General features: G+C 52.9%; 1 protein-coding gene across 4 annotated transcripts in view; it reads right to left on the bottom strand.

Annotated features, from left to right (window-relative positions):
• Positions 1-18,874, bottom strand: part of FOXK1 (forkhead box K1) — a 211,597-nt gene that overhangs the window by 45,972 nt on the left and 146,751 nt on the right. The window contains exon 1 of one of the 4 annotated variants that reach the window (XM_070460495.1): positions 569-1,092. The exons of 2 other annotated variants lie outside the window; for them this stretch is intronic. In XM_070460495.1, the coding sequence (XP_070316596.1) occupies positions 569-1,059 (491 nt within the window). In that variant the 5' untranslated portion in view covers positions 1,060-1,092. Of the gene's footprint in view, positions 1-568; positions 1,093-18,874 lie in introns of those variants that run through there. One more of the 4 variants, XM_020874710.2, reaches the window with a different exon arrangement.

The raw sequence follows: 18,874 nt of genomic DNA on the forward strand, positions 1-18,874 counted from the left end.
TACACCAAGGAGCGGACACTTCCTGTCCCCACCCCAGCCCACTCTCCTGCTGTCCCTTCTGGGCCCAAGTTCAGACCCAGTCCCTGTTGAAAGGGGCCTGGCCTTCCAGGCATCCCCCCCCAGCCCCAGGGACCCCCGCAGACCTTCTTGCGCAACCCTTCCAGCCAGTCCACCCTTCCAGCCAGTCCGTTTGAGGGCGACCGCAGTCCAGACAAGGGGCAGGGATGGGGTGTCCCTGGTGTCCGGGGCCTGGGGGGGTACAAGGGCGACCCTCGATGCCCTGGGCCGAGGCAGGGCAGGGGTCAAGAGAGGCCCCGTGTCCAGATCGGGAGGAGACGGGGAGACCCCACGCTCTGCTGGGGGGGGCAAGGGCGACCCTGAGGCCCCGCCCGCGATGGGGGGCTGGGGGCTGCCCCTAGCCCAAGGCAGGCTGGGGTCAGGAGGTGACTCCTGTCCATCTCCGGGCGGGGATGGGGGGCGGGGGGCGACCCCAAGCCCAGGCGGAGCAAGGGCGACCGTCAGGGGTCGGACGGAGGACCGTCCCCGGGGTGGGGGCCGCGGCACTCACTGCTTGGGCAACTGCAGGGCTGGCGCGCCGCGCCGCTGGAAGGCCCCGTCCACGAAGACGCCGTTCTTGCCGAGGCAGCGCAGGTAGAAGTGCGGCTCCTGGAAGCTGAGCTGCAGGTGGCGCCGCGAGATGAAGCTGGACAGGCCCATGCTCAGGTCCACCGAGCCCTGCGACGAATTGCGGCCGATGGTGACGCTGGGCTGCCGCATGAGGAACTCGAACTCGCGGCCCTCCAGGCGCGCCAGCGCGGGCCCGGGGCTCCGGCGCACCGAGGCGGCGGCCGCGGCCACCAGGGCCTCGCCCGCCGCGCCCCCCGCGATCGCGCCCGGCGGCGGCGGCGGGGGCGGCGGGGGCTGGGCGGGCGGCGGCGGCGACGGGGCGGCGGCGGGCGCGGCGGGCGGGAAGGCCGCGGCGCACAGCACCGGGCTGCAGGGCGCCGAGCGCAGCGCCAACAGGGCGCGGGCCCCGCCGTCCTCGCCGACCTCGGCCATGTTCGCGCAGCTCCGGGCGGCCTCCGGCGGCGGCGCGGCGCGCGGGGCGGGGCTCCAGGCGCGGCGGCCGCGGGATCCCGGCCCGGAGCGCTCGGAGCGGAGCCGGCGGGCGCGGCGCGCGCGGGGCCGCCAGAGGGACGTGTCCGCGCGCCGCGCCGCGCCCGCCCCGGGGTGGCGCCCTGGCCGCCGTCGCCGCGCCCGGCCGTGGGGAGCCGCCTCCTCCGGCCCCGGGACGCGGGAGGGGAACCCCTCCCACCCCCACCCCCCCCACACACACCCGAAAAAGCCGCACTGGAAAGTTTCGATCCTGGGCCACTCGCTGTAGAAAGGGACCACTGACGTCAGCAGCCTTCTGGGCTCTAGAGGCTCCACCCGACACCCCAAAGTGCGATCGTACTTAAGCACCAAGACTGCGGGGTCTCGCGCTGTAACTGGAGTTTGCCTGAAGTTGCAAGCCACCCCTGATGCCCCGAGGTCCAATTCGGAGTCCAGTCACTCAACAAGGAGCTACACGAGTGACCCCGAACAGCAGGCTAGGCGCCTAGGCCCTTACATCCTTTACAGTCTAATGGGGGCTCGGGGGAGGGAGAGAGATGCTTGCAGGGGGGATCTTCTGTGAAAAGGCAGATCTGGCTACTTCAGGCATCCTTCAGAAGTGCTTCATGCTGGTTCCTGAATCAGCCAGGGCCCTCTAAAAAAGAGGCGGCAGTGTTTGCGCACTGTCATCATTTAATAATTATTGGGGGGGGGGGGGGTTGAAAACAGGCCCTCCCTGGTAGAGCTTACAGTGTAGTGGGACATGCAGACAGAAATCAAGTAACATTCTAACATATACAAAACTACAGCTGTCTCAAGCCTGAGGCCTTGTTGCAAGGTGACATGTGTAGGGAGATGGGCCCAGCCCCTTCCCCTCCCCGCTCCCCAGGATGGGAAGCTTGTCTGCTTGCCCACTGTCCAGTCTGGGGCTGCAGTGGGTATGAACCCAACCATCAGGTGATTGAAAACACAGGAACAGACGGGGTGGGTGGGTGGGTGAGAGGTGGGGATGGCATTCCAGCCAAGAAACAGCGTGAGCTAAGCAAAAGGGGCAAGGTGCTTTCGAGGGACTGACAGGCGGCTGGAGAAGGGAAGAGACCAGGTCAGCCGAACCAGACCAGTCGTGTAACTTGGGTCTGATCCCAGGGCAGTGGGAACCACTGAGATGTGGTGAGCAGAAGGGCAACATGTGGACCACAAATTCGAAACAGGATCACTGGCTGTCGTATGAAGCCTGAGTCGCGGAGGGGCCAGCGTGACTGTGGGAGACCGGTTAGGAAACTAGGAGACCAGGCAAGAGGCTGCATCAGGGAGGTGGAGACTCACTCAGGGGGTCGAGAGTGTTTATCTCAGACAGAGACGTTTACAGACACGCTGGCGGTGGGAATGGAAAACGGTGCAGCCCCTCTGGGAAACAGTGGGGCGGAAAACACATGCTCGTCTGATTCAGCAGTTCCACTTTTGGGTCTGTGCCCACGAGAACTGAAAGCGGGGTCCTGAGATGGGATTCATACCCTCATGTTCATGTTCACAGCAGCATTATTCAGAGTGCCCTAGGAAGCCAGAGGCCCACCGACATGTCCAACGGGACATTATTCAGCCTTAAAGACAAAAGGAAATTTGGACACATGTGACAACATCGATAAACCCTGGGGACAAAGACACTAAGTGAAATCACATGGTCACAAAAACACAAATCCTGTCTGAGTCTGATTCTCTGAGGTCCCTGGCGGAGTCAAGTTCACAGAGACAGAAAGTGGAAGGGCTGGTACTTCGCCGGGGAGACAGGGAATGAATGGGGAGTTTAGTGTTCAGTGGGGACAGAGCTTCAGTTCTGCAAGATGAAAAAGCTCTGGAGGTGATGGCTGCACAACGCTGTGAATGGACTTTACCAAACTACACCTAAAATAGTTAAGGGACTTCCCTGGTGGTCCAGTGGCTAATTCGGGGTGGGGGGTGGTGCTGGGTTTGACCTCTGGTCAGGGAACTAGATCTCATGGGCTGCCACAAAAATCCTTCTTGCCACAACTAAGACCTGGCACAGTCAAATAAATTAAAATATTTTAAAAAATTGTTAAGATGGTAAATTTTATGTATTTTACCACTTTTCTTTTTTAAGAAAAAGTTCTATATACAACCTCCGAAGTCCTTTCCTCTAGCTCATCTGGAGTGACTTCTCACTTCTTTAGGACAAGTCTGTGATACATGAGGGACATGTGCTTTCAGGCCCCTCAGGCCTAATAACATCAAGTGTGAAGACCTCTGTGCAGGCGGACAGACCTAGACAGTTCTTTTCCTGAAGAGCAGCAGCCTGTCTGTGATAATGGCAGGAGCGCACAGGGCTGACTCACAATGACCTTGCAGCCCAGACTCCCATTTAACCTTGCAATTCTTTTCTCCTTAAGTGGGGAGCCTTCAGATACACCGACAGCTTTGACATAGAGAGGGCCAGAACAGGGGCAATAAAAGGCATTAAAGATCCAGGATTAGAGAAAGTGAACTCTTCTCACACTCCCTCTGGGTCTACGGGGCCTGTGAAAGTTGCTTCATGACGCCTTCACTTGAAAAAGGAAAAAGAAAAGGCTTGCAAGGGAGAACTTGGACAACCACGGAGTCCATGACACCCAGGCTCTTGGTGCAAGCCTTGGGTGCAAGGCCCTGGACCTTGTCGCAGGAACAAAACAGGACAGAATTAATGCCAAGACACGAAACTATCGACAAGAAAAATACACCATGTTGGGGGGTGATGACGAAGGCCCAGTTAGAAAGAGGCAGCGGTGTATCTGGAGAAACAGTCCATTAAGATGAAAACCACAGACTTCCCTGCTGGTCCAACGCTTAAGAATCCGCCTACCAACCCCGGGGACACGAGTTCAGTCCCTGGTCTGGGAAGATCCCACATGCTGTGAGCCCAGGAGCCACGAGAGAAGCCACCGCAGTGAGGAGCCCGTGAACTGCACCAAGAGCGTAGTCCCCGCTTGCTGCCACTAGAGCAAGCCTGCACGCAACACTGAAGACAGTGCAGCCAAACATAATAAACAAACAGAGCATGAATCTAAAAGCACGCGAGCAGATCTTCCACTAAAGGTGCACATGTGACACAAGCCCAGGAAACGATGCTCGGCATCATTCATTGTTAGGGGATCCGTTTTAAGTCCATCTATTATATGTCAAAACTGATGAGACCTTCTAGAATTCTCCCACAGGGCTTGGAGATCAAGATGGTACTGCCACTGTGGAAGAGTCTGGCACTTTCTTATCTAGTTCAGCTGATTTACCAAATGGCCGGCAACCCCATGACTAGGTATGTATCCAAGTGAAATGAAAACTTGGGTGGGCACAAAACTTGCTCCTGGTGGTCTACAGTGGCTTTATTCCTGACAACCCAAACCTCAGCAACCCAACAACCCAAATGCACCCCGGCTCGGGAAGGGGTAACAAACGTCCGATGGAACGCGACAGATGCAGAGCTAAGAAAGGAGCGGGGTTTGCGTACCAGGCCAACTCGGAGGGCCCCGCCTGCGGCGCATGTGCTTTCATCTGGAGGACGTTCTGGGAGAAAGAGCGAAACGGTAGAGGCAGAAACAGGTGAGTGGTTCCAGCGGTGGAGGTCTGGGGAGAGGCCGGCCACAAAATGACATGTGGGAATCCTGGAGCGGGGGCGCGGTGCTGATGGTGGTGGCGATTATGTGGCTCCATGTGTTTGTCAAAAGCAGAACGTGCACAAAAATATAGAGTGAATTTTACGCTATGTGTACGTCTACCTTAACTAAAAAACGGAAACATCTGGACGTCCCTGGTGCTCCAGTGGTTAAGAATCTGCCTTACACTGCGGGGGACTCGGGTTTGATCCTTGGTCAAGTGACACAACCAAGATCTTGCGTGTGCAACCAAGAGCCGGCATGGCCAAATAAATAAATAATGAAAAAATATGTATCCAGGGACTTCCCTGGTGCTCTAGGGAGTGACAGTTGCTCAGTCGCGTTTGACTCTTTGTGGCTCCATGGACCATGCAGTCCATGGACTTCTCCAGGCCAGAATACTGGAGTGGGGCCTTTCCCTCCTCCAGGGGATCTTCGCAACCCAGGGGTCGAATCCAGGTCTCCCACATTGCAGGTGGATTCTTTACCAGCTGAGCCACAAGCGAAGCCCAAGAATACTGGAGTGGGTAGCCTGTCCCTTCTCCGGGGGATCTTCCTAACCCAGCAATGGAAAAGGGGCCTCCTGCATTGCAGGCAGATTCTTCACCAGCTGAGCTAGTCTAGTGGTAAAGAATCTTGCCTTACAATGCAGGGGACATACGTTCGTCCCTAGCCAGGGAATGAAGATCCCACACGCTATGGGGCAGCTAAACCTGCTCACTACAACTAGAGGATCCTCACATTGCAAGGAAAGATCCTGAGTAACTCAACTAAGACCTGATGCCAAATTAAAAAAAATATTTAAAAATACATACACACACACACACACACACACACATATATCTAAAGAGACTGTATCATTATAGACCCAAAACAAGGGTCTGTTTAAGGGCAATGCTGTCCAATTCAGAAGCCGCCACTCACATCTGGCCGTCTACATTTATCCTCTAATGAGGATGAAATGGAATGAAACCCTTCGCTGTGACAGGCGGTGTGAGCCACATTTAAGCGCTGGCTCTGTAGATCCACGTGGCTGACGGCTTCTGTGTGATCCGTGCAGACGCACAAAGTGAGTCCTGGACCGTGCTGCTCTGGGGGTGGGGCTGGCGCTGGACTGACTCTGCCCTGTCCTCCCTTCATCCTCTGGAGTCAGGCAGTCACGGCAACGTGCGGCTGGCACACAGCAGCTGGATGAGACCCCCCCGCCCCGGGGAGCACCAATGGGCCCGCCTTCTTGCTAAAGGGACTCAAGGACTGCTGCTCTGAGGTGGGGCGGGGGTGGCTAAGGGCAAGGCCGCGGCAGGGAGGCCCCATCAGAAGCTGGGTCCCCCCCAGTCCTGGCTGAGTCTCCAGGCGGGCGAGTGGGGCTTAGACGCCTCGGAGTCTGACAGCGTCCAGCCCGCACTCGCAGCCTCTGGGGCCTGGGGCTCGCTGCGTGATCTGCGGAATGACCGGGGAGCCAGGCCACGCGCTGTGCTCTCCGCACCCCTTCCTCTTCCTGTCTGCTCAGTGTCACTTCCTTCTCGGACCCTCCCCACACCCCCGTGCTGCTTCCTGTCTGTTCACCGCGCCCCTGGGGTGCTGGTGAACATCCCAGGGCGATGGGCCCCTGACCACCACCCAGAGGGATGGCAGCTCTGTATCACTCCTGAGGACAGAGGCAGGCAGCATAATCCTCCACGAAACGTTTCTCCACCCAACTGAGGCCCCCAAACCAGAGAGGGGGCCTCTGCGTCCTCAGCTCACTTACAGAAGCCTGGCTTGATGTTCTTTTACAGCCTCCTCTGGCCACCCTATAGTTTAGAACCTGTCCGTCCACGTTTCTGGAATGCCAATTCAGGAAAAGATAGGTCCGACTTCGACCCCGGAGAAAAGCTGTTCAAACAAAGCTGGGGTGAAAACTACTCTCGACAGAGCACATGGATGTGGGCACTCGGGGAAAAAAAAACTCATCCATTGCTGTGTAATCTCGACAGGCTCCAAAACGTAACAGCGAAACCATCAACGTGTACTATCTCACTGTGTCCGTGGGGCAGGAATTTAGGGGTGACCCAGTGGGGTGCTTTCAGCTTAGGGTCCCTCATGAGACGGAGTGGGGCTGTGTTTTCTGGAAGCTCACTGGAGCCCAAGGGATTTGCCACGTTGAGACATAGTGGCATGGGACTTCCCTGGTGGTCCAGTGGCTAAGACTCCGAGCTCCCAATGCAGGGGGCCCGGGTTCCATTCCTGGTCAGGGAACTAGATCCCACATGCCGCAATTAAAGACCCTGCATGCTGCTGCAACTAAGACTTGGTGCAGCCAAATAAAAATAGAGTGAAAGTGAAAGTCGCTCAGTTGTGTCTGACTCTTTGCAACTGCATGGACTAAACAGCCCATCGAATTCTCCAGGCCAGAATACTGGAATGCGTAGCCGTTCCCTTCTCCAGGGGATCTTCCCAACCCAGGGATCAAACCCATATTGCAGGCAGATTTTTTTACCAGCTGAGCCACAAGGGAAGCCCGCCCCAAAATAGACAAATAAACTTAAGATTTGTTTTAAATTTATTAATTTTTGAGAAAAATTTCTTAATTTTAATTAAAATTAAATTTTTATTTAATTTTAAATTTCTTGATTTTTATAATGTCTTTATTGTGAAAATAGATAAATATTAAAAAAAAAATTAAGACAAAGCAGCATGCCAGTGCCAGGGGAAGGAGGAGCCAGCCCCGCCGTCAGCTAGTTCTGTGCCCCAGACCAGTTATTTGGCCTCTGGACCTCAGTTTCCTCTGCTGTGAAATGGGCTGAGGGCGGTTGTGGGGGGACACTGAGAGAGTCACACCTGTGACCTCAAGATATGCAGGGTGTTTTGTAAGAAAAGACTTGGAAGTGGGGAAAGCAAGGCTGTTAGCCCAAGGGCCAGCTCCGCAGAAGCCCCCAGAACCTGCTCAGCCAGCAGGCCTTGCAGAGAACAGGAAGAACACGATGCCTGTTCTCCCGGGAACAAAGGAAGCTCGGGGTCTTTACTGTGCAAACCCAGCAGAGCTTCGGGTGGTAAGACTCCTGGTCGTGTCGGGGCCCCCAGGAGCGTGCGACCTGCCCGCCCGGCCCTGGGCCCCCACCTTTCCTGTTCTCTGGCCTCTGCTTTGGTGCACTGTGACTCTGCACCTTCGTCCGTCTGTCCCTCCAACCTGGGGTGGCGGTTTGCCTGTGGCCTCACTTCTCTGATGTATCTGAGAAGAGTTTTCATGCTTCGGCTCGTTTAGCTTTTTCCTTCCGTGGTTGGGAGTAAAGTGTTACGCTGTTGTTAATGTTGTTCAGTTGTTCAGTCACGTCTGATTCTTTGCGACCCCGTGGACTGCAGCACACCAGGCCTCCCTGCCATCACCAACTCCTGGAGCTTGCTCAAACTCATGTTCAATGAGTCAGTGATGCCATCCAACCATCTCATCCTCTGTCGTCCCCTTCTCCTCCTGCCTTCAATTTTTCCCAGCATCAGGGTCTGTTCCAATGAGTCAGTTCTTTGCATCAGGTGGCCAAAGTATTGGAGCTTCAGCTTCAGCATCAGTCCTTCCAAGGAATATTCAGGACTGATTTCCTTTAGGATTGGCCAAGGGACTCTTAAGAGTCTTCTCCAGCACCACAGTTGGAAAGCATCAATTCTTCGACGCTAAACCTTTTTTATGAGTCAACTCTCACATCCATATATATATGACTGCTGGAAAAACAGTAGCTTTGACTTTTCAGTCCTCTGTGTCATAGTCCAACATAAGCTCATGCAACTCGCTCAAGAGCTCGGGGCCTGCTCTTCTGCAGAGACGTCCGCTGGGCCTGCGAGCCCCCTCTGTACGTGGTGGACAGGTCACATCAGATCTTTGGGCCCTCTGAGCGCCCAGTCGATGGTATCATCCTGGTGCAATGTCCCCACGGCAGATAGAGCCGCCTGGGACTGCCGAGCCTCTGGTACCATCCTAAGGGTAGAGCCGGCCGTTTTAAGGATGCTCGGCCCAGAACATACACAGAACCCCCCGACGGAAGACTTAGAACCCCTCTGTAACTTATAGCTTCTGAGCACCGACAGCGTGACTCAGCCAGAGCGCGCATGCTGTCTGGGTGAAACATACCACACCCGATTTCAAAGGCCTGTTTTGTTTTGTTTTTTTAAAGCAAAGTGTTAGTATCTTGTATATCTACATCAGGGCTTTTCTTGTGGCCCCGTGGTAAGGATTCTGCCAGCCAAGCAGGAGATGCAGGTTCAATTCCTGGGTCAGGAAGATCCCCTTGAGAAGGAAATTGCCACCCATTCCGGTATTCTTTTCTGGGAAATCCCGTGGGCAGAGGAGCCTGGCAGGGGGGCTACAGTTCATGGGGTCGCAAAGCGTCAGACTTTGTGACTGAGCACACATACATAAAACTGTATTGATTATAGAAAGAGAAAAAAAAAAAGAACCAAAATAGTATTATTAGTATTTCATATATTTATATTGGTTATAGTTTGAGATGGTAATATGTTGGACACATTGGGCTAAATGAAATGCACTGCCCAAATTAATTTCACTTATTTCTTTTTACCATTTTAATGCAATTACTGGAAAGGTAAAAATTTTAATTTTTAAAATTCACATTTGTGGCTCGTATCATATTCCTGTGGGATGGGGCTGTTAGAGACCAATGTAACCTTTTTGTCCCAATAGATGTTTCTGTCTTAATTATGACAATGCTCTGGGTTTGTGGCCCAGTTGGTAAAGAATCCACCCGCAATGTAGGAGACCTGGGTTCGATCCCTGGGTTGGGAAGATCCCCTGGAGAAGGGAAAGGCTATCCACTCCAGTATTCTGACCTGGAGAATTCCATGGACTGTTTAGTCCATGCGGTCGCAAAGAGTTGGACACGCCTGAGCGAGTTTCACTTCACACTTCACTTCTGGGTTTGTGTTAGCAGAGTGTGCTATCAACCTGGTGTCTCTGTATTAAGTATATTCCCTCCTCTTTGTTTATCAGACCACCGTGTGGGAGTTTTCAAGTTCAGAGGGTCAGCTGAGGGGGATGGAGAGGTTGAAAAGGGCACACCCATGATCTGGTGAGCTTGCTGCTTCCTCCACTGGGCGCTTTGGTTTTCAGCCATGGAAACCGACTCTGGCCAACTTCAACAAAAAGGGTATGTACTGGCACGATGCTAGGTTGATCACAGAACTAGAGAGAGCCGAGATCCGGGTTTCAGAAAGGGCTGGAGGCAGAGGGGCCCTGGGGAGTTAGCTGCAAAAACCCCAAGGCTGGTCTCCGAGGACTGCCCACGCTGGGATTAACCGGCTCCAACCTTTCCCGGTTCTTGCATCATTCCGAAGGAGGCTGGAATCCCCAGGAGAAAGCCACTGAAGGGCTTCGCGGAGGGTCTGTGCCCAGGCCTGGGCCCAAGGCGGGGCCGAGCCTGGAAGGCAGGCACGCAGCCCACCCCATGGGGCTGGCCCGTCCAGGGAGCGAGTCTGGTTCCTGTTAGGGCGGGGGCGGGGCCGCCGGGCAGACAAACAATAGCTGGTCCACCTCCTCATTCCAAGTGGATGTCGTCAGGGACTCGGCTGACTCGGCCTGTTCTCGAGGACTCTTAGGCCCCTCTTTTAAAACTTTCAATTATCGGAATGTTGAACACACAGACAAAAGAGGATAGAATAATAATACAAACCTCCACGCACCCCAAACCCAGCTGCAGCCCGGATCTGTGTAAACTCAGCCTTGTTTCATCCACAAGCTGCCCAAATCCTCTATTATTTTGAAGCCAGTCTTAGGCATTATATCATTTCCTATAATTCAGTGTGTATCCCCGAAAGATGAAGAGTTGGTTTCAAAAATATCACTAAAGGACTTCCCTGGTGGTCCAGTGGCTAAGACTGCACGCTCCCAACACAGGGGGCCCTGGGCAGGGAGCTAGGAGCCACACGCTGTAACTAAGTGTTCCAACACAATTAAAGGGCCCCGCATGCAGCAATGAAGGGCGAAGATCTTGAGGGCCACAACTAAGACCTAGCGTAGCAAATAAATAAACGAAAACAAAATAAACAACAACACAAGGATAGACAAAAGATTAAGAAATGAAGTAACACTGTCACCCCAAAAAGAAGCCTAATTCTGGCTTAACAGCATACGATTCCCAGCCAGTGTTCTCTCCTAGTTTTTACTTTCATTTTTAAGTAAACTTATGGAAGGATAATTTACTTCAACTAAGGTGTAATTTATTGTCGTTGCTGTTTTAGTTGCTAAGTCGTGTCAGACTCTTTTGAGACCCCATGGACTGTAGCCCACCAGGCTCCTCTGTCCATGGGACTGATTTTCCAGGCGAGAATACTGAAGTGTGTTGCCATTGCCTCCTGCAGGGGGTCTTCCCAACACAGGGATTGAACCCGGGTCTCTTCCGTCTCCTGCATTGTCAGGTGGATCCTTTACCACTGAGCCCCTGGGAAGCCCGCTGAATAAATAAACCACTGTAAAAAGCAATCAGTCCACTGTCTGATAGACACATGGGTTGTTTCCAGGTGGGGTTTTATGAATGCCTGTTATAAACATTCATGCACAACTTGTCGGCACGTGCTTTCGTTTCTCTCCTAGGGATGGAACTGCTGGGTTACACACGGCATCTATATTTAGAGAAATTACCAGACTGTTTTCCCAAGTGACTGCCGAATTGGATGTTCCCAACGAGTGAGGATTCTCTTCATCTCTTTTAGTCTCTGTTTTCCCCCACCCCCTTTTCTCCCCCTTGCGATTTATTTTTAAAAACTGGGTCATTTGTTCATTAAAGTTTCCCAGAGTCTGTTTCCCACTTTTACTGACTGTATCTCATGGAGTCTAAATTCATCTGAACTAAAAAAAAAAAAAGTGGGAAAACTGGAAAACAGGGAAACAAACAGTCATGGAAAAAAGCAAGATCAAGCCACAGATACAGTCAGTGCACAAAAGTACAAACTTTAAAGTCTAAGGCAGTCGGTAAAGATAAATGCTGGTCTGAGCTTCCTATCAGCCCCAGAAAAGAAGGAAACAGGTTTGGTTACAAGAGTCACTGTTTAGAAGATAAAAATGAACTGATTCCTCCCAGGAAACTGGCCTTTTCCTGCCAGAGACTAAAGAGAATCTCCACCATCATCCCCTCTTCCTTTTCAGGGACGTGGTAGGAATTCATGGGGCAGCAGCCCCACTGGTGACCTGGACGGTACACAACCGTCGTTTTTGGGGAACGTCAGTGATTAAAAAAAAAAAAAAGCAGTAGGTGGAAGGAAAATTGGAGATCCTGTGTGCCACAACTACGGCCCAGCTCAGCCAGATAAATTAAAAAAATACATAAATATCTTTTTTTAAAGGTAGTAAGTAAGGTTGTTTGGGATCTGATGAGATAATATGGAAAGTCAGACTTTCAATTCTAGGTCAAAAAAGGCAACTTTCAACAACAACATTCAGGTCCTCCTTTGAGTGTTTATCATCCAATTTCAATGTTGTGTAGCTGGGAAGAGAAAGAAACACTGTAATGAAGAGAATTTCTAACAAAGCGCTTAGAACATCAGTTGTTCTTTCAGGTGTCTACCAAAACTCCCCCCCAAAAAACAAAAATATGCAAACAAAACAGAAACAACAAAAAACCCTACTGTCAGGTCATCCTTTGTTTTTTAATTGACATAGGGTTGATTTACAATGGGCTTCCCTGATGGCTCAGTGGCTAAAGAATCCGCCTGCAATGCAAGAGACCCCAGTTCGGTTCCTGGGTCGGACGATCCCCTGGGGAAGGGACAGGCTAGCCACTCCAGTATTCTTGGGCTTCCCTTGGGGCTCAGATGGTAAAGAATCTGCCTGCAATGTGGGAGACCTGGGTTCGATCCCTGGGTTGGGAAGATCCCCTAGGATTCTGGCATAGTGTTAGTCTCAGGCATGTGGCCCAGGGACCCACTGTTTCTCCTCACGAGACTATCGTACTTACTGAGCGTAGCTGACCCTCGCTCTTTATCTGTTTTATAGACAGCAGTGTGTCTGCTAACCCCAGGGTCCTCACTCGTCCCTCCCCGTCCCCTGCTTTCCCCGTCTCTGGGAGTCTGTTTCTCTTTTGAAGTCAAGTTGGCGAGCAACCTTTCCACGCAGCCCATGGGCAGCTTCTTCCGTGCCCACACTCTTACCCTCGAGTGACAAGTGGGCTGGTGTCTGGGAGTCGCGGGCACAAGGACCTGCGGATGAAGCAGTGGCACCTTCCTGAGGAGGGCGACTCCTCACGCCTGGACCCCCTCTCCCCGCAGGCCACGTTCCCAGCTGAGCTCGGAGGCCCCCGGGGAGCCCTCCCCGGCCAGGGAGAGGCCTGGCTCTGACCCTGGCTTATTGCAAACCTGGCTTAAACGCCCATCCTTCAGATCCTGTTTTCCGTCCAAGGGTCATCTGTACGTCAGGGTCCACCTCAGCACCTTTCTGCCAGCCACCCACCCCGCCACCCCACTGCACACAGCACGTCTCGGACGGCTCCGTGGTGTCAAAGGGCGCTGGGCGGGGGCGACTTTTTAATATTCATTTACTCGCTCGGCTGTGTCGGGCCCTAGTTCTGTCGTGTGGGATCTTCACTGCGGGCTTCTCTCTGGTTGCAGCTGGTGGGCTTAGTTTCCTCAGGGTAGGGGGGATCCTAGTTTCCCAACCGGGGGCTGAACGCTTGCATTGGCCGGCGGAATCCTTACCGCGGAACCGGCGGGGGAGCCCCTAATTCCTGCTTTGAGGCTGGAGAAAAGGAAAATTCCCCCACATCCAGAGGGAAGCCTGTATCGGAGAGAAGGCGAGGGGATTGAGAAGCCCTGGCGCCCAGCCCGGCTCGCGGCCGTGTCCAAGGAGCGCGGCTGCACCGAACATGCGGGGCTGCCGGAGAGCAGAGGGGACCAGCCTCCCGCTTGGAGGGACCATGCGGACTCGCCGCCTTCGACGACGGCGTGGGGCGAACAACGGGGATCGCGCAGGGCACACAGCCCCCGGCCACCCGAGCCCGAACCATCACCCGCCCCTGCTCGGCTGAACCGACTCCTGCATCCAGGGGAAGACCACGTGGGCTGAGAGTCTTATGAAGTTTCAGTTAATCAAAAGATTAAATCTTCAAGACACGATATTGCCTCCCTCTTTTTATGTTTATTGTTGTCATAAAGAACAAGCAGCGGGCTGCTGAAATTCAGGTGAGTCAGCACAGTGACTGACTGGCTTTGAAAATCCTCCCTGGCAAGGGTTTCCCTACCCAGCTAAGAGCAAGAGACGCAGGAGTGTCCTTGTGCACGCTCAGCGTTCAGTCGGGCCTGACTCTTTGGGACCCCGTGACCCCACCGGGCTCCTCTGGATTTCCCAGGCGAGAGTACTGGAGTGAGTTACCATTCCCTTCTCCAGGCGTGGTCTTCCCTCGTGGCTAATCTGGTAAAGAATCCGCCTGCAATGTGGGAGACCTGGTGTTCGATCCCTGGGTGGGGAAGATCCCCTGGAGAAGGGAAAGGCTACCCGTTCCAGTATTCTGGCCTGGAGAAGTCCATGGGCTGTATAGTCCATGGGGGTCTCAAAGAGTCAAGACACTACTGAGGGACTTTCACTTTTCTTTCTCCAGGGGATCTTCCCGACCCAGGGATTGGACCCCCATCTCCTGCACTGGCAGGCGGATTCTTTACCACTGAGCCATCAGGGAAGCCCAGTAAATGCAGGCACCGAAGGATACACAGAATAAACCAGGATGCGATGATAATTTAACGCCCGAGAAGAGCACCAAGTAAATACAAGATGAAAAGAAAGACAGGACCGAGATTCCTAAACCCCTCTCAAAAGGAAGAACTGAAAACCCTGCTTCCTGTTCAGATAGAGCCGTGTTTGACTGTGAATGCAGAAAGGAAAACAGAACTTGTGTAAAACTGCCGAGTGTGATGTGGTGGGAAGAGGTACTGCCGGCTGCCCCTCGGACTCAGGATTGAGGTAGCCCGGAAGGACGGGCACGATCCTCCCTTCTAAGCTGCCAGAAAGGAAGCAGAAGGGGCATCGCGTCCTAAGGGAGACCACGGCCAGAGGACCCGGCTTCAGGTCCCCACTCTGGCGACAGCTGTCTCAAGCAGTGCCCTCAGGGGCGTGGCGCTCAGCCTGGAGTTACAAGGGCAGAACCACCAGCGGCCTCCCATCAGTCCATTCTGCCCTTCTCCCTAAGTAGCACAGCTCTGCTTTTTCCTGGGTGGTACTGACGAGCCCAGCTAAACCCACATTTCCCATCCTTTCTTGGAGCCAAGTGCAGCCGTAAGACATAACGAGGGTTAACGTGTTGGATGAAGTCACAGGATAACCAACTCACTACCGACACTTTCTCAATCTCAGCCCCGAACACCCTGCATCCCGGGTGACTGACTCCTCAGCCCTGCACGAACTGAACGGCTGCCCATCCCCGCAGACGGCTCGGAGAAAGGGGAGATGCAGCTCCCATCTGCCTGTGGCCCCCTCACTGCACAGCATGCAGCCTCCATCCTGGAGGGGAGGATGAGTGAAGACAACAGCCGCTGAGTTACATTAACAGAAAGAACGTGAATGGGAAGGACCAAGAACTAGGCACAAAGCGGTTTTTTAGGTGTACCTGAGTGGGTCCGGAGGGAGCCCCGGCTCTTGGAGGGCGTGACTGAACGAGACGGATCACTTGGCGGTGGTGCTGGGGGCAAGGGACTGGGATTATGGAAACGCAAGGGGGCTGGCTGGGCCGGGGGTCCCCAGGGGCCGTATGAGCTGTCTCTGTGGGCGTCAGAAGAGCGGCAGACAAAAAGCTGCTGCTGCCCGAATGAACCGAGGATGCGGTGGCAGGGAGGCGCTGCTACAACAGAGTTTATGGGACTAAGGAGCAGGTGTAGACCCAAAGTGGGGGTGCAGAGGGGCCCCTGCTTCCCTTCTTCTTCCAGCCTTGGTCTAGCGCCACCTACTGGAGGGTCCTGCCGGGGAGGCAGTGGGCTGGGGAGCGCAGAAGCGGGGAGCGCAGGTTCCAGGCCCAGGTCCACAAGGCCGGGTCCGGAATCATGACTGAGTGACTGGCACTCTTGCCCTGGTCACATCACTTTCTCTTTCTCCCGGAGAAAACCATGGCACCGACTTCTATGTAGTTTTCCTGCTTTTCCATACAGTTTTATCACATACCCATGCAACCCTGAATAACGTGACTTGATTTTTTTTTTCTTTGCTTTTTAACATTTTATGATTTGAACTGTGCTGCACACGGGCTTCCCAGGTGGTTCCATGGTAATGAGCCTGCCTGCCAGTGCAGGAGACGTGAAGAGACGCAGGTTCGATCTCTGGGTCCAGAAGATCCCCTGGAGGAGGAAATGGCACCCCACTCCAGTATTCTCACCTGGGAAATCTCATGGACAGAGGAGCCTGAGGGCTACAGTCTGTGGGGTCACAAAGAGTCGGACACGACGGAGCGACTGAGCAAACACTGTGCAAGACCTGTCGTGTCTGGCTTTTTACAGTCAAACTGGACTTCCATAATTTGCAGGTGGGGGTAGTTCATTCATTGCCAATGACTTACGGGACTTTATTATATGAACGTTCCACACTTTTGGGATTCCCTGATAGCTCAGTTGGTAAAGAATCTGCCTGCAATGCAGGAGACACCAGTTCGATCCTTGGGTTGAGAAGATCTGCTGGACAAGGAATAGGCTGCACGCTCCAGTATTCTTGGGCTTCCCTTGTGGCTCAGCTGGTAAAGAATTCTCCTGCAATGCAGGAGACCTGGGCTCAATCCCTGGGTTGGGAACATCCCCTGGAGGAGGGAAAGGCTACCCACTCCAGTATTCTGGCCTGGAGAATTCCATGGACTGTATAGTCCACGGGGTCGCAAAGAGCCGGACACGACTGAGCGACTTTCACTCACTTACACTTGACTCACACAGCTGCCGATGGGACAGTCTGAGCGCAACTCTGAGGACAGTTCCTGCTCGTGTTTCCTGGGGCACGAGCGCACTTCTCTCCAGGCAGTTCTCAAAGTGTGGCCCCCACAGCAGCAGTCTTAGCGCTTCCTGGGAGGGAGGCTGTTAGGGATGCAGACTCTGGGGTCCCATCCCACACCCACTGACTCAGATTCTGGAGGTGGGGCCCTGGCGCCCTCCGGGGGAGTCTGATGTCTGCTCGAGTCTGAGAACCGCTTCTCGAGGTTGCACATCCAGAAGTAGATTTGTGAGTCACCGAATGTGCAAAGGGCACGTTTTCCAGATCACGGCACACAGCCCTCCCAAGTCGCGGTGCCCGCCTGCGCTGGCAGCTGTGCGGTCTCAGAGCCCTCGTGGCTCGGGGTCATTGCCACCACTCGCTTCCATCAGACTTCAAGGTCTGTGCCAGGCTGGAAGGTAAACAGATGTCTCAGGATTCTAGCGGGCACTCAGGTAACTCCCGGTGAGGTGGAACACCTTTCTCACACGTTTATGGTCCTCTGGATTCACCTTTTTGTGATGGGCTGGTTTCAGTCTTTTGCCCTTTTTTTTTTTCCCCTATTGGGCTGTCTGTTTTTCCTTATCAGTTTGAAGTTCTTTAAATATTTTGAAAACTGGTTTTTCTTGGCTATATTTGGTCCAGGTATCTTCCACTGCTCTGAGACTGGCCTTCTCACCTCCATTTTCTCTTTGCAATCGTCCTTTGATGAACAACTTCTTCATTTTAATTTATCGCTGTTTTTATTTATGATAAATGCTTTTAATGAGATAACTCATTAGTGATGAGGGCATTTTTGCAGAAACTAACACATGTGGCTGGTGAATTTTATTTTGGCTGGCCCCAAATTAATTCTGTTATTTCACTAACACTTTGGGGGTTATTACATTCAGTAGTTATACCTGACACACCCATAAAGTCTTCTAATTTTACTGAGATGTTGTCTTCAATCCACTCTTCTGTAAAAGCAGTGGAGCATTCTCCAGCACTGTGAGTTTCATTTTCACTTTTCATATCAGAATCAGTCACTAAGGTTTTTGTCTTTCTGTTGATCTAATATTCACATCTGAATCAGAACCATATTCAGAGTAACTGTCATCTTAGTATATATTTTGCTTGGACAATCAGGAAAAAAGTATCTGCATAAATTTCACCTAAAAATTCTCCCTCGCTCAAAATTTTTCAATGCGTCATTTTTGAAAAATTTACATTTGTAACATATGCAAGGTTGGAACAAAAACCTAATGAAGCAAAATGTGAATGACAGCGATAATCATAAGCTGTATTCTGAATCCTTGATCAATTTTAAGCTCTAACAACTTTGCATGGTGGTGAAGTGTGTGTGTGTTCGGTTGCTCGGTTGTGTCCAACCCCTTTTGACCCCATGAACTGTAGCCCACCAGGCTCCTCTGTCCATGGAATTCTTCAGGCAAGAATACTGAAGTTGGTTGCCATTTCCTTCTCCAGGGGATCTTCCTGACCCAGGGATTGAAGCCAGGTCTCCTGCATATTGGCAGGCAGATTCTTCACCGCTGAGTCACCAGGCAAGCCGGATGTTAATTGTAACACTCTCTAAAAATGTATTAATATGTCTCTGTTCAATAACTTGTTATGAAATCATTCCCTGTCCCAAAGTCATGCAGATGGTCTCCCAAATGTCTTTTTCAAACTCTGTAGCTTTGCCTTTTACATTTAATTCTTAAATCTATCTAGAGCTGACTTTTGTGTGTAATGTGAGGCAGGGGTTCCATTTCTTTTATTCCCACGTGAATACCTAACTTTCTTAGCACCACTGATTGAAAACCATGTCTCTGCACTGCCACCTATGTCATCAGTTACGTGTTCCAGTCCGTCCTAAAGGAAATCAACCCTGAATACTCACTGGAAGGAAGGACTGGTGCTGAAGCTGAAGCTCCAATACTTTGGCCACTTGATGCGAAGAGCTGACTCACTGGAAAAGGTCCTGGTGCTGGGAGAGATTGAGGGCAGGAGGAGAGAGGGATGACAGAGGACGAGACGGTTGGATGGCACTGACTATCACTGGACATGAATCTGAGCAAACTCCGGGAGATGGTGGAGGACAGAGGAGCCCGGTGAGCTGCAGTCCATGGGGCCGAAAAGAGTCGGACACGACTGGACAATGCACGCGGTCTGTGTCTGAGTGCTCTGTCGTTCCACTGGTGTGTCTGCGGGTACTGGGATGGGCACCTTAGTGTACGAGATGCCA

This window comes from Odocoileus virginianus, chromosome 33, assembly GCF_023699985.2.
Source record: "Odocoileus virginianus isolate 20LAN1187 ecotype Illinois chromosome 33, Ovbor_1.2, whole genome shotgun sequence".
Lineage (NCBI taxonomy): Eukaryota > Metazoa > Chordata > Mammalia > Artiodactyla > Cervidae > Odocoileus > Odocoileus virginianus.